The 15,838-nt window shown below is 40.1% G+C and overlaps 1 protein-coding gene across 2 annotated transcripts in view; it reads left to right on the top strand.

Moving 5' to 3' along the window:
• Positions 1-243: 243 nt before the first annotated feature.
• IFT56 (intraflagellar transport 56) overlaps positions 244-15,838 on the top strand; it is a 53,006-nt gene continuing 37,411 nt past the window's right edge. For both annotated transcript variants that reach the window (XM_040061877.2, XM_058420346.1), the window contains exons 1-4: positions 244-301; positions 411-548; positions 886-981; positions 6,624-6,738. In XM_040061877.2, the coding sequence (XP_039917811.1) occupies positions 299-301; positions 411-548; positions 886-981; positions 6,624-6,738 (352 nt within the window). In that variant the 5' untranslated portion in view covers positions 244-298. The remainder of the gene's footprint in view (positions 302-410; positions 549-885; positions 982-6,623; positions 6,739-15,838) is intronic.

Raw genomic sequence — 15,838 nt, 5'->3', positions numbered from 1 at the left:
GCTTCCCGACCACTCCGTCCCAAATCCGCGTTGCTTTTGCGACCCAAATGCAGGACCCGGATGTTCAGGCCAAGGCCCAAAGGCGAGGAGAGGAAGAGCCACGGGGTTTCGGGGAGAAACCAGCGCGGTTCTCACCGAGGGGGCCGTCCCGGAGATCGCCGTTGCCGCAGGGGAGGCGGAACCCTGGGGACGGTCCCAGTCGTCAGCCGGCTCCCGTTCGCCGAGGCCTTCCGCCGTCCCGCCGTTACCCCGGCAACGGCGCCGCAGCGTAGCGCGGAGCCCGGGCCCCGGCCTCAGGATGGTGAGGGGCGGCGGGGCGGTGAGGGATCGCAGGATGCTGAGGGGCGGTGGGGGAGGCACCGCCGAGGGAGGGCCCGCTCTGACCCTGCTCCTCTTTGCTCTCTGCCCAGATGCTCTCGCGGGCCAAGCCGGCCGTGGGGGGTACCCCGCCGCCGGGAGACAGACGGAGGAAGAAAGGGAAGGAGGTGCCACAGTTGGAAGAACTCTTGGCCCAGAGAGACTTCACCGGCGCGATCGCCTTGCTGGAGGTGACGGGCTCCCCTCGGGAGAGCGGTGTCGTTCGCTGCCAGCCCTGTGCCCTCAGGGCTGCGGGGCGAGAGCACCCCTTCTCCTGCCTTGTGACCCTCATGCCTCCTTGGGGTCCTGCAGCGGCATCTGTTGCTCCCCGCTTCACAGAGCCGGGTTTGGCCTGTGAGGGCTGCCTGCTGCTGCCCTCCGAAATGTGAAAGCAGCTCCACCCCAGCAGCATCCACAGCTGTTAAACCATCCGCGATATATGATAACCTAGTATTGCTTTGGTTATCTGTGAGGCTTTAAAAGCTGTGGCAGCTAACAAAATTCTTACATTTTTTATTCTCTACAAAGTTTAAACAGCACGTGGGTGAGGAGGAGGAGGAGGATGGCAGCCTCTGGATCGGATACTGTGCATTTCATTTGGGTGACTACAAAAGAGCTCTGGAGGTAAGGTGGGGAAATCCTGCTTCTCGAGGTTGGAAACTGGGATGTTGTGATAAAGCAATGACAACGGGAGGGAGGTGGTCTATAATAGGGAACAGCCCTGCTAGTCAGTTAAGGTACAAATGCACAGTAATAAGGCAGATGCTGTGGGAAGTTTGGATTAGAAAAAAAAAAAGGTATTTTGCCTATGAAAACAGAACATTTTTAATGTTATGTGCTGACTTATTTGATAATACTCTCAGTAGCTTAATTTGTTCTGTTGAATCTCATTCATGTCCTAAATCCATCATTCCCTTTTTGTTTCTAGGTTTCCTCAGTTTTGTTTTTCAGATTTAATAATGTTTTTGTGTTCATCGTGTAGCTTATCTGTGATAGGTATGAAAAAATTCTTTCTTTAGAGATTGATGCCCCTGACCATTTAATGTACTTTATTGCTCTTCTTTGTGTTTTCTTTTATTAGATAATTCAATTAAATGTGGTGGTCTTTTTTTCTAAAAACTTTAAGTCACTAAAATATATGGGGTTTTTTTCAAATATGTACATTTTTATGTTTGCCTCTTAGCATTCTGTTGTGTCTCTCTTCACTGTGAAGTGTAACTGAAGTATAGGTGGTTTTGCAGTCTTTGAACTTGCTTTCCCCAGAATCAATATTAAAACCAGATGTTAATTTAAAGTATTAACAAAAGATAATAAAAAGAAAAGAAATAGATTATAGAAAAGTGATGATATTTTCTCTCTTCAATGGTCACATGCTCAAGATGCATACATGAGGTGAAAACTCTAAAGCTTCTAAGTAAGAAAGGCACAAGGCACTCTGCCTTTTAAAAAATTGAAGAGAAAAAACATCTGTTGGAGGTATTAGAAATGCTCAATGAATCAAATTGATAGTATGCACAGTATAGAACGTAGAATAGTAGTACAGGACATCATGGTAAATTAATATGTTTAGACTTGTGGAATGTAAATATTAATAAAACAATCAGTTGCTGTAGTTAATTGACATCTAGGCATTAGGTGTTAATAGAGAGTGAAAGTTTAAAAACAGAAAAAATGTTCATATACAAATGAAAAATAACTTGTAATTTCTTTGAAATAAATAATTTGAAAATAAATTTGAAATAAATTCCACTTTTTGAAATACCCAGTACATGCTTTTATAGTCAGAATAGATTTTACATAACGCCTTCAACGAAAAGGCAACTGCTTTTTTTAAAATTTTCCAAATTAGTTTTTGCATGTGGTATTTGAGTCACCACTAGGTGATGCTCTTGATTCAGGCTTTTAAAAGCTGCAGCATAGTGGTCTTTTTCCCTCTTTTCTACCCAAAAAGGGACAATAAAAGGTTTGTATGAGCGATTTGTAGTTTGATTGTTTATGTATGTTTTAAGTCAGAGATCACAGGACTTGGCTTTCCAGAAGTAATGCTGGTTTTTTGCACCGTGATAAGTTCTGATAGCTTTGTCATTTCGCAGTGACATGGGAAATGAGCCTGTGCATCTCAGCCTAATTTATTCAGGGACAGAACATTCTAGTTTTAATTTCTAAGGTCTCATTGCACTGTGGAGACTGAACTGTCTTTCAGTTATCAGCTTCTATGTTGAAGTGTAAAATGCTGTTATCTCATCTGCCATGTTACAGAGGTGTTGTTGCTGTATCTCAAGGACAAATTCCTTGATAATCTATACCCTCGAGATCTTGGAGCACTCTTTGGGGAGTGCCAAAAACACTGTAAATAAAATACGGTGGTTCAAAGATTCTGCAGAATTCTCCAGAATGACATTGTACACAATCTAAATAATCCAACTCCTGTGTGTTCCTGGAAGTGATGACACATAGTCTGTGTCACTATATTCACAGTTCATGGTTTGTATTCCATGAGGGTCTTCATAAATCACACTGTTCAATGCTTTATTAATAATGATACTTCATAGTGAGCCAGACGTGTTGGTTGCATAGCAACTTTTGGAGAAACTTAGGAATTGCAGTGAGGTGGCCATCATGCACCACTGGGAGAAACGGGGAAGAAGTGAAAAACACACAGACATCCAGCTCCAGAAATATCTTCAGAGAGAATGACAGCAAAATCTCTGTCACATTTATGTGAGAGAATTCACATTCTCTTATCACAGGCACAACAGTTAGTGCTCTACCACAGAGGTTAGTGCTCTACCTAGAGGATACCTAACTATTGTTAGGTACCCTCTAGGAAGAGCACTAACCTCAGCCTCACTAGGATCACACTATCCCCTTCTTAACAGCAGATGCCTTTTTCAAAGGTTATGCCACTGCCACTGGTCTGGTGGGATCATCCCTACTGTACCCCAGTTTACAAATGGTATTGCAATGGGATTAACTCTTCATGGTGCAGTTCCTCCTTGGGGATTGACTAGCTTCCTTCATGGACAAACTTATTTTTACTGAGTAGCTCATGTCTTTCTGGCGTCATACGGCAACCAGAGCTTCTCTAGTATATGGTGACATCTAATTAGTTTTCTGGAATCTTCCACATCTAGTATCCATAATGGGGAAAAACCCATCTGTCTTTCTGCAGCAACTGCCACTTGTTCATAGCTTTAATCTCAAATCTTCTGAAAAATTTCCCAATGTCACCCAAGTACCAGAACTAGAGCATCAGGCCAGTCATGCTGTTTCTGAGCTGTATATACACACACACACACACACACACACACACACACACACACATATATATATACACATGCACACACATATATACACACACACACACATATATATGTATATTTTTAAAAAATTACAAGACGAATTGGCACAGGCAGGTGCACTTCTTGGCTGGATTCAAGAACAAGTGTCACACTTGCAGTCTGCACCCTTTGCCTCTAGGCACACAGGATGCTGGCATGGTGCAGCTGCTGGACATGCTAATGGCATTTTGGTCCATCAGCTGCTCACTTGAGAGCAAAGAATGATCCCTGGGTCAGAGCCTTCAATGCATTGTTTCTGTCAAATTCCTACAACCTATGTACAGCCAATGACAGTCTCTCCAATCTGCCACCTCCCTTCTGGCAGAGAATTAGGAGCCATTCCACCACTTGACTGAAAAGGACCTCCTGCTGTCTTGGCTCAGGGTAATTTTAGTCAAATAGTAAATCATGGAAGGAACAGGGCTGTATTAGGGTGAGCAGTATTTGGTCATGCTTGAGTAACTCTGTGGGAAGTGTGAGAATGCAGGTACACTCCAGTTCCTGATAGCTGAAGATAGAAAGTAAAAAGTGGATTTTTTAGCTCTGGGAGTTCTCTAGGCCTCTCTATCATGAATGTTGCCAGGTTGAAATAAGTATTTTATTTGAGCACTTGTGGAGCAGCCATGTATGTTGGCTTGTTTATTGGCTTTTCAGCATCTCTGTTCATGGGCTCAGAGAATCCAGACAAGTAGTAAGGGCATTGAGCTGGCCCTCTGCATTGTCAGTATGTGTCCATAGTTGTAGGCAATCAACCTGGCAGTCTGCTTTTGAGGAAAATTGCATGTGTCTAGTGATTGAAGCATGAGGAGGAGAGTAAATTAGCAAGGAGTTATTAATACTGCTGTATGGCAAAAGAATACCACAGGTTTGAGAGTATTTAGTTTATTTGGGTTGGTTTATTTGGAAAGGAGGGGAAAAAGTTCTTGTGAAGGAGTCTTTGAGAGACTGATGTTGAATGGCTTTCAGTAAGGAAAGGGGCAATAGCACATAGTCTGGGCACATGGCCCAGGACTACAGGATAAGGAGCACTAATAGTTCTAATTTTTATTTACTGTTTCCATAAATTCACATTGGTACTGCTAGGTCAGTCTTCATATATTGCTTGCCAATCAATATATGGCCAAGCCAGAACATGACTTGTGTTTATGCACTTTGTCTTTTCTAATTAATCTGCCTGAAGCCCTAGTCGAAAGAGACCTTTGGGTGCATTTAATCTGAATGAATTTTGAAAGATTCCAGATGGTCCCAATAAACAGCCCATCTCTCAGAGCTCCATGTTTGTGTTCTTGGGATTTGCTGTCCTTTGGGCAGGGCTTATTTTATCTCATTCTGTATATATATCTGTCCTTTTCCCCAAAGGTAAGAAGTCTCCCACCTGCAGACACTCGAGCTGCTAAACTCCCCCCAGGTAGAGGGGACTTTCAATTCATATGCTTAGAGAACAATTACAGAGTCAGCAAGGGCTTGTTTTGCTGGGAGGGATGAGCGGCTTGCAGTGATCTGGAGTACATGGATGACATTCCTTCAGCAGGTCTTGTGAGAACCTTGTGTGACCCTGCCTGCTTTGCCTTATACTGCCTGTCTCCATGGCTGAATGAAGAGCAGGAGCACCAGCAGCAGGCACTTCCATTGGGATGGTTCCTCCTAGGAGTTTATCAGAACTGTGACACAGAAAAAAAATGGCAATTATAGATCTACATGCCTCTGTTTTTAGTACCTGTTGTTACTCTGAGAAAAGATATTTATCTTCAGGAATACAATTGTTTGGTGGCTGCAAAGTCTTGTTGTTGTTTTTTTGGTTGGGTTTTTTTTTTTGTTTTGTTTTGTTTGTTTTGTTTTGTTTTTGTTTTTGTTTAAGAGAAGTAGATTGAAAGATTGATCTGTTAAGTTTTTGCTGTTTCACAAATAACAAGATATGAAGCAGTTTATGTGGCAGAATTAAGGATATGTAATGAATGTGGATGTCTAAGAAATAGCAGAATATGCTATCTAGTGCCTTTCTGTAGCTGTTGGCTTTAAATCTTAAAATGGAAAATGGTAAAGGAATAGGATATTAATATTTATATAAATTACTAATATTCATCTATAAGGAAATCTTGGAGCTTGCATTTTAATATAGTGGTCTCCAAACAATTTTGCTTTTTGTAGCCCTATTACGAAAATTTTTTTGAGTACACTTCCCAGTGTATATACACACATCTATATATTTGTAAATTATATACATGTACCACTATAGTAATATGTAATTATAAAACATACACAAAAATAGGAACTAAAAAAAGGATGTGATAAAATTAAACACTATTTTAAAATCCTTATTTTAGTTATTAATGGTACAAAAAATTTTCTTCCTGCACTTGATGTTATTATGTTGCATAATCTCAGACTTAACACACACTTCTACAGGTTTAATATACACTAAGACACTATCTACAGGTTTACAAAAACACATTTAACACTTGCTCCAGTAAGTACTCACAGAGATTTCCCTGGTGTTTACGGCCTCCAGGCTTTGACTGGAGGAGAACTTAGGAAAGCAACAGAAGTTGGTTATATTGATGATGCCTTTATAACTTTCATATATTGGGGTTTATATATCTAAATAGTATTTTTATAATAATATATTTACAATATAAATATGTTTTATATCTCTGTAACTTCAGTATTGATGGAAATTGTGCTTATATGTGATGATTTATGGCACTGCTTGTCCCTGTGGTCTGTTATATTGCTGTAAACAAAAAAGTAGGGACATAGCTTAAATCATAGTAGTTTTGTTGTAAGGACTGCAGTGAGGTTCAGAAGAAATTGTTTCATCTCAGTAATTTAATGAAACATTGTAAAACTGTGGAACAAAGAATTATATTTAATACAAGTATGTGCTATTACACATTTTTTAAACATCAACCCTCTGTTCTGTTCCAGGAATATGAGGCTTTAACCAAGCAACCAACTTGCAGTCCAGATGTTTGGGTGAACCTTGCCTGTACATATTTCCTTCTGGGTATGTACACGCAAGCAGAACAAGCAGCTTTGAAAGGTGAGATGTATGGCTCTGTTGGAAAAGACTGCTTATTGATTTGAACACTTAAAGTAATTTCCAGACAAAGTATTCAATAAAAGATACTTTTGAGCAAAGTTTTTTAGGTTTGGGGTTTTGTTTAGGAGTTAGTTAATTTTAACTTTCATTTAACAAGAGAATTATGATGTAGTTTCCTTCCTAAAAATACCCTGTGGAGCACCTGAAACTAAAAGAAGCATCTGGAAAATAATTTCTCTTGGTAATTTCTACATACAAAACCCAGAAAAAATATGCCAACCAGCAACAAAAGGTTACTTTTCTTTTGACTGATTCTGTGTTCCTGAGCCAGTGCAGATGAAGCAAATTAACCCAGTGAAATGATAAAAAATAAGCATCTGAGATAATGCAGCATTCTCCTTGATGAAGACAAGAGCCCTGTTTACATAGTTTGAGTGACTCAGTAGGTGGTCTCGTTGCCTTATAAGTCAGATGTTAGGTATAGGGTTCTTCAAGGCATGGAGCTCAATAGTCACATCATTACAGTTGTACGTTAATCTGAACATGCATGGGGTAATTTAAAGAGAAGGAATGGAAATTAGATTCCAGGGCAATTTTTTCTGCCTAAAAATGTTTCTGTAATTTAATTTCATTGCCCATGACTTTTTATGTATATTAGTGATTTATATTGTTTCCTATAACCTTAGTATCTCAGTGCTTTTTAAGTAGAATTAATAGTAGTGATATCTCACTCAACTTCTGACTCTTCCCTTCTTAGGATAAAACTCTTATTGAAGAATGAGTTTTCTCTTTTGTTTCATTAATCTTCTTGTCTTGGGCTGAAAATAGGATAGGAAGAAAATAAATGTGTACTTTCTTCTGCTGTGAAGGAGTGCCTTCCAAAAGGACAGCTTTGTAGCATTTTTAAAAAATAATTAGTTTCTCATATCCCTTTAAAATCCTCGGAAAGATCATGCTGAGCTTGAATCCCACAACTGGAAATGTGTTTTTTATTTTCAATTGTAAAAAAAAAATCTCATACAGAGCTTTGTGATTTGTATTTTTCAAGAGGTGTGTAAATTTCTAATATTCACCAATAATTTAATCTTTAATCTACCACAAAATTGAGCTTTGGAGATTGCAACCTAGGACTTGAAGTGAATCTAAGAATAAATGGGCACTAGAGCTTTGAGGTGTCACTGTGACCTAAAGCATGGAGGAAGCAAGCGGCTGCATCCTCTACCAGTTGGAGCCATTGTCATCATCTTCACATCTTGTGAGTTACAGTAATCCATTCTAGAGATGACATATACACAGCTGGGCATGCACATTTGTTAACTGTGAGCTGAAGGTGAGGAAAGGTTAATGTTTGTCATGTCCCTTCAGATTAGTTAATAGTAGTATGGTGAGTGGCAGAGTAAGGGGTGCGGTTAGTGGTACTTGGGTGCTGGAGGCAAGGGTAGGAATATTAAGAAAGCAAGGGCGGGAGTGTAGCTGAGGGAGGGAACAGAAGATAACTGAGTGGATGCGTTAGTTCAGTTCCTGATCAATTCTTGATTTTACGTAATTGTTTAAGAAGGACAGCATGCCAGTTTTTATAATGAGGTGCTTGTAATGGTTTTAATTTAATGTAACCAGGCAGAAACACTAATTAATGTAGTGGTTTCACATTCACCAGATTCTGGTTACCAAATTTAGTGTTTATTCCTTTTCTGTGGGAGAGAGATCAGGAGAAAAGCAAAGCAGGCTCAAGCTTAAAATGAACAAATCGTTTTATTAACACACACTAAAAGAATGGAAAAAAAAAAAAGTTAGGAAAAAAAACTAAAACAAAACAGAATGAAACTTAAAAAAAACACTCTTCCCTCCCCCTACAAACCGTTAACTTTCTTAGAAAACAACATAGAAAGACATAACTCGTGATTTTCAGTCAGTTTCACTATTTCAACATAGCCTTTCATTACTGTGGGAGAAGAGTCTCTCTAGAGTTTCAGGGAGACACTCGCCCCAAGACAAAATAGTCCAGTGGCTCTTAATTTCACAAATCTGCAACCACCCAGAGTTTTTGCAGATTGTGCTGTTCTATCCATTAGCAGCCTTTCCCTTGGCTTCCTATGGGCCTCTCAGTGTATCTGGGGTACCATTTAAGAATGCTTCCTCTAGTCCAAAATCATCTTCGTATCAAAAGGCTGAAACCTCCTTTTAACCCAGGAGTGAGGGCTTTAAAGTTCTCAATTACATCTCAATCACATCAGTCCCCAATTTTGATTAGAATCAGCATTCCCCCAGCAACATTAAGATGCTAAAAAAAACAGTCTATTTCTCCATAGTTTACCCCAGAAAAGTCCAGTTAAAAATGTCCACTTCTTCAATCCCATTCCAGTAATATTATCAGTTCTTTCACTTCTAATCCACTGACTTCAGGCGGTGTCTGTTCTACGTACCCTGTTTTCTTTCTTCTCTCTCTCAGGGAAGAGTTGTGCTTTAAAAGCTCCATGTTGCCAGGGAAGTGTTAAATCTGCCCAGGCCTGCAGTGGCCGTGTGCTCTCTGCCCCGGGCTGCAGGGCTGTAGAGACGAAAAGCTGTGCCGATGGGGGAGGCCGGTGTATGCCCTCTCCTCCACCCTCCCCAGTCTCATCCAGGGCGGCCCGGCTCGGAGCTGCCACAGAGCTGCAGGCTTTCTTTCTCTGCTGCCAGCCATTCTTAAGCTGGGCCATGGTTTGTCCCCCTCTGCCGCAGCCTCGGGCATGCGGCATTGCTGAGCTGTTCTCTTTTCTCTCCCACTGGCAGCCGGGGAAAGGGGGCTCAGCCGGCCCAGGCCACTCTCCATGCGGGCAGCGACTCCCGACTCCCGGAGGCCTGGCCAGGCCTGGCCCGGGCTCTCCTGCCGCCCACGATGTTACCTCATGGCTATCTTAGAAGGAAGAGCCTGACCTACTGGCGATGTCTCAAAGTCACATTCGGCATTTTTAGTGGCTAAACTAGCTGCCAATATCTTGGCTAGCTTTCTGATAAATCCTTATCCTTCCCCCCTTCCCCCCAACACCAAAAAAAAAAAAAAAAAAAAAAAAAAAAAAAAAAAAAAAAAAAAAAAAAAACCACCACCCCACAACCCAAAAAAACCTCCAAGTTCCTGGCAGGGAAAAACAGTCCACATTTCTCCATAAATAGAAATAAAACTGTGCCAACCCATGACAGTGCTAAACCTTTCTTATGAGTACTGTAATCCTGGTGATTTCTAGCTACTTAAGCTTGGTGGGGAAGCAGTCACAGCTGAGGATTTGTAACACTTGTTCTTTCTCCACTGAAAGCTTCCAAGTGTGGTATATTCCCCTTTCAGTCTTCCTTATATTGAGTTTAAACCTTTTTATTTTTGCTTTAGTCAGATCCTCTTTTAGTTTTTTTTAAACAGCTTAGGGTTGCATCAGTGGTGGTTGTTTCCACTATAGTATTGACAGCTGAGGCCATATTATCTTGTGCTTTCTTCCATGGTTTTGCAAAGATCTTGAAGAAGCAAAATACTTCCTTTAAATAGGTAAAGTCTTTAGAAGAACACCGTTTATCCAATACTGCCTTGAATACCACTTGAAAAAATGATAGTGTTAATATTAGGCTACTTACCATTGCTATTTTGGGATTATTTTGCCTGAATTCTTGCATACTGCATGCTGTTTATTGCTGCAGTTGTGCTAAACCCCTGAAAGTAGCATACTGATAAAACAAATTAAGGAGAACTAATTTAGTTTCAGCTATAATTCTACATTTCTACAGTGACAGAATCTCTGTGCGAAAGGGAGCATAAATCAGCTAGCTTTCTGGAATAGGTTTTCCACACAAATATATAAATATCTTGAAATCAAATCAAGTTCTTTCTTGCCATATACTGTTGCTGCTGCTTAAGGAAATTATTGTTAACCATCATTCCATTAATGAGGAAAAATTTGCAGGATATTTAAAATTTAGGAAACTGTCATTAAAAGCTGTGAGGTAATTAATGTATTCATACAGATACATAGTACATAATCTCTTGTGGAGCAATATTTTATCTTTGTTTTATAGCAGATGTGAATTGATCGCCTAACTTGTTGTTACTTAATCCAAACTTCATGGAATAGAGGGGATGGGGAGGTCAGTAAGGACAGCCAGCATGACTTCACCAAGGGCAGGACTTGCCTGACCAACCTAGTGGCTTTCTATAATGGAGTGACTCCATCATTGGGAAGGGAAGGGCTATGGATGTCATTTATGTGGACTTTAGTAAAGCTTTTGACACAGTTCCCAACAACATTCTTCTCTCCAAATTGTATAGATATGGATTTGATGGGTAGACTGTTAGGTGAATTAGGAATTGGTCGGACAGTCAGATCCAGAGGATAGTGATCAATGGCTCTGAGTCCCAATGGGCATCAGTGATCAGTGGTGTCCCTCGTGGGTCCCTATTAGGACCAGTGCTATCTAATATCTTCATTAATGACACAGAAAAAGGGATCAAGTGCACCCTTGGTAAGTTTGCAGATAACACCAACCTGAGTAGTGGGGTTCACACACTTGAAGGATGGGATGCCTTCCATAGGGATATGGACAGGCTTGAGTGGTGAATCTGTGAGAACCTCAAGATATTCAACAAGGCCAAGTGCAAGGTGCTGCTCCTGGGTTGGGGCAACCCCTGGTATCAACACCACAGGTCGAGAGCAGTCCTGCCAAGAAGGACTTGGGAGTGCAGGTGGACAAGAGGCTGTACATGACCCAGCAATGTGCACTCAGCCCAGAAAGCCTGTTGTATCCTGGGCTGCATCCAAAGCAGCGCGGGCGGCAGGGTGAGGGAGGGGATTCAGCCCCTCTGCTCTGCTTTGCTCTGGTGAGACCCCACCTGCAGTACTGGCTCCAGCTTGGGTCCCCAGCATAGAAAGGACATGGACCTGCTGGAGCGAGTCCAGAGGAGGCCACCAAAATGATTGAAGGTCTTTACTACAAGGAAAGACAAAGAGAGTTGGATTTTTCAGCTTGGAGAACAGAGGGCTTCAGGGAGACCTCACTGAGGCTTTCCAGCACCTAGAAAATGCTTACAAGAGAGCTGAACAGGAACCATTAACACAGGCATGTAGTGATAGGACAAGAAGGAATGGCTTTTAACTGAAAGAGAATAGGTTTAGATTAGATACAAGGAAGAAATTCTTTACTGTAAGGGTGGTGAGGGGTTGCCCAGAGAACTTCGATCCCTGGAAGTCTTCAAAGCCAACCTGAACAAGGCTTTCAGAAACCTGGTCTAGTGGAAAGTGTTCATGTCTGCGGCAGGGGGTTGGAATTAGATGTCTTTAAAGTCCCTTCCAATCTAAGCCATTCTGTGATTCTCTTAGGAAAAAAATAAGTCTAAATATCAAAAGCCATATAAAAAAGAATTACTGCAAATACAACCTAAGAAGTAGAGCAAAAAGGCAATGAAGAAAAATCCCTCCTTGAAGGTTGTGTTAATACAGTTGTATTTTACCTCCTCTAGGCTTTCTTCCAAATTCCTTTCATGTAATTCTGGCATCTCCTTTTCCCCTGTTGTCCACACTGCAGTTACTAATGTTCCTGGTTCTAAGATGAAGGTAGAGTTACTTCCAAGTCAGCTACTGTTATTTTGTAGTCATCCCATAGTGAAGCTGCCAGGTGATGCTTTGTTGATTCCTTTTGCATCTGTGTTCTCATACATTGGCTGAACATATGTTTTCTGTGCTGTGGGTAGCCAATCTTGTCTTGAGAGAATGAGGCTTAAACTACTGATCTTGATTTAATATATAATAATAATTCATTATTTTTATATATATATTTATTTTTTTTTCTTTTCTTTTTTAAGATTCATGCACAGATGGCGTTGTATTGCTGAACCATTCACTAAAGTTTGGGGTTTTTTTCATCCCTTCCAATTTTTGATGGGAAAAGCTTTGTAATTACTTTGCTTCTGCACATCTCTGCGTATGTCAGATCTGAATGTGGTATAACTGAATAGAGAACTCATTTTACAGCCTATATTGAAAGGAGCAATATTGTACAAAAGCAGAACAGGTATGGGTTAGTAAGAACAATTACATTTTTCAGACCGGTTTTGCTTTTTTATGAAGTAATGTTTTTCAGGTGTGAAATAGTTGTCACCACTGAAAATGTTCAGTTACAAGCAGGCACGGAACAGTTACTGGCTTTTTCTTTTCTTAGGATTGCATGTTCACCAACATGATTTTAACTGCCTTGTTGCTTGCACTCTATTTCTTGAGAACAGTACTTATTTTCTGGTGCATTTTAGCTGAGGTTTTGAACCAGCCATTTCATATATGGAACTTTCAAAATGCACGAGTGAGAATAACATTTTTAAACTCTAAAAGCTACTAACCTTATTTTCTTGGTTTGCCTTTTTAAGTATAGTGGAAGCTACAGCCCAGGAGTAATTAATTTGATGATCCTAATTTGCTGTGCATAGTATGACTGAAATTAAATGTGTGTGTATTGCAAGTAACTGAACATAGCTGAACTGCCATTTAAATTTTGTGGATATCCTCTTACAGGATATTACAGTGAATATAGTCTGTAAATTTCATTCAAGAAAATTCTGAAAAGTTGAGCTATTCAAATGAGTATAAGTGTAAACCTCACTGCTGGACCATGGTTCTTTTTGAACATTTTTCCCATTCCCTTTCATTTTCCCCTCCACCAGTGAAACTTTGGTTTTGAGGCACACAGGGAGCACACATTCAGCTACTGTGTTCAGATGAGCAGAGTGTTGTTTCTCAGGGACAAGGAGAATAAGATTTCCTTTGGTCGTATTTTCTACTGTAGGATGGAGTCTTTTAAGCCCTGCTCCATTCCTACCAGCTCCTGGTATGCGTGTTTAACGTGTGTTGTAAGCCTGTTGATGTGTGAAGGGCTGCTATAGAATATGCATTATGTGGTAGATGGGATTTGTTAATGCTGGATGCATGACCAGCAGTGCCTTGCACTCTTATGAGAGGACACAAATGCCAGATAGTCCATGACTCTATTTCATCATCTTTTTATGGCCTGAGACAGCAATATGGAACTTACCAAGAGTCTGAGCTGCCATTTCTAGTGAGTTCAATGTTTTGTTTAATAATTAGTGAAGATGTCTTCAACAATGTCTTCATTCTTACTGTAGTTGCTTATTTTATTTAACAAATACTTCTGTAGGTGCCTGTCAGTGTCAACACATAAAAATATACAGAACACTTTCAAGATCGATGACTAGCTATGATGCTAGTGCCTGGAAAAAAAGCACTGATCATGACAAAAATTGTGGCAAAGGAATATCAATGTGTTTCCTAGGTGGAAAGAGATATATCATGTCCAGCTACTCCAGTACTTGAGTGTAAGGTCAATACTAGACCTGGAGCAGGCTCCAGTTTGTTGCTATGCAGCATTGTCATCATGTATGTTATTATCCCAAGATTGCTTAGTACTGATTAAAAAAAAAAAAAAAAAAAAAAAAAGGTTGAGCCATTGTTTTGAAAAAGTAGAACAGGAAAAGAAGATTGTACTTCCTTGTAGCATTAATAGATCAGTGACAGTGAAAATCAGTAGCAGCAGAGAATAATAAAAGAACAAACTAATGCCCCTTAAATGTCCCTTAAGAATCATTATCTCTGATGAGGCAGTTGTATCACTTCCTGCTCCAGTGATTGACAACATCTTTATCCAATATTCATGACCCCATTCTTTCTGAAAACTGACCTTTTTCGTATGCTTCCTTGTCTTCCTCAAGGAGTGCATTGGCACCAAGAGAAAAGAAACCGCTTATATTGAATGTTTCCATATTTCTGCTTACTATATTGACAGGGCTACATTTACATGGGGTTTTAAGCAACTTATTTTAAAGAATATCAGATAGCTAGTATCATGTAATATCTTACAAAGAAGGACGCTTCTCCACCCTCCATATATTCATGCACACCATCAAAACTCAGATTTCATCTTTTGTCTGTTTTTAGGTGTTAGATAATGTGGGCTAACCCTTCAGCTTTTGCCAAGAAATAAATAATAATTTTGGTGTCAGATCAGATGCCAGGTTTGCAAGGGCACTCTGCACTCTGCAACTCTGCTGGTTGACTAGTGAAACAAAAATTCCTTGGTTTAGATTCTTGACAGTATTGCTTACAAGTCACAATTTTCACAGTGAAATTAATGCTTAGACACAGTCAAAAAGGGGAAAAAAAAGATAACCTACTCGAAAAAGTAACCTTGGTGTCTTTACCCATAATACTGTGATTATACAATATGTTATTTTCAGTATAAATGCCACAATCTGTCCTGCTTGTATTTTTGGAGTCATTGATGACCAAATAGTTTGTCACAAAAGCAGATGTAGGGTCCACGTGCAACCCTTCTAAACTTCGATATTAAAACCTATCAATTAATGCTGGGGAACATGTAGAGTGAAGAGCATGCACTTAAATTAAGGTACTCTCACTTTCTAACTCAATGGATGAAATATCCATGCTGCCATGTCAGTTACACTGCTACAGCTGCCTATGCAATATTTATTGTAGATCAGAAAAACTTTCTGTTCTGCAAGAAATACCCTAATTCCCACATATATCCTAGACTGAAGACCATTTAGCTTCTTAACAATTTGATGCTCTGTTAGAAGTGTCTTATAGGATGTTGTGGTCTTGTAAACGTGCTTTCATACCACCTTTGTATTTTGGACTTCTATTATAGTTCTTTAAAGATACAATTCATTGTCCTCATTTTTCTAGGAACATGGTTAAATAACACAGCTTGCTAAGGAAAAAAGGAAAGAAATAATTGCTGTACTTATTAGAAGTAGGTGGGCAGCCTTGTGCTGCCAATCTGATCAGAATGGACTGGGTTTTGGCACTGTCCACTGTGTTACTGCGTGGAGAAAGAGTAAGAAACCTGGAAATCTCTCCCTAAATTGCTTTAAAAAAAAAAAAAAATCTTCGGGGCGGGGGTGGGAAAGAGGAATTGGTGGTTTGAGTCCTCTTTTATGGTTTAGGATGTCAGAAGAATTACAGCCTTGTGTTTCAGGCTATTGCTGTGCTAATTCTGCACTTTTGTGGCCTTATAAACACAGTAAGTAATTCTGCTTTTTGTAAAGATTCCATGTACC

This window comes from Hirundo rustica, chromosome 4 (assembly GCF_015227805.2).
Source record: "Hirundo rustica isolate bHirRus1 chromosome 4, bHirRus1.pri.v3, whole genome shotgun sequence".
In the NCBI taxonomy this organism is placed as follows: Eukaryota; Metazoa; Chordata; class Aves; order Passeriformes; family Hirundinidae; genus Hirundo; species Hirundo rustica.
This window is presented reverse-complemented; position numbering and strand designations above follow the sequence as displayed.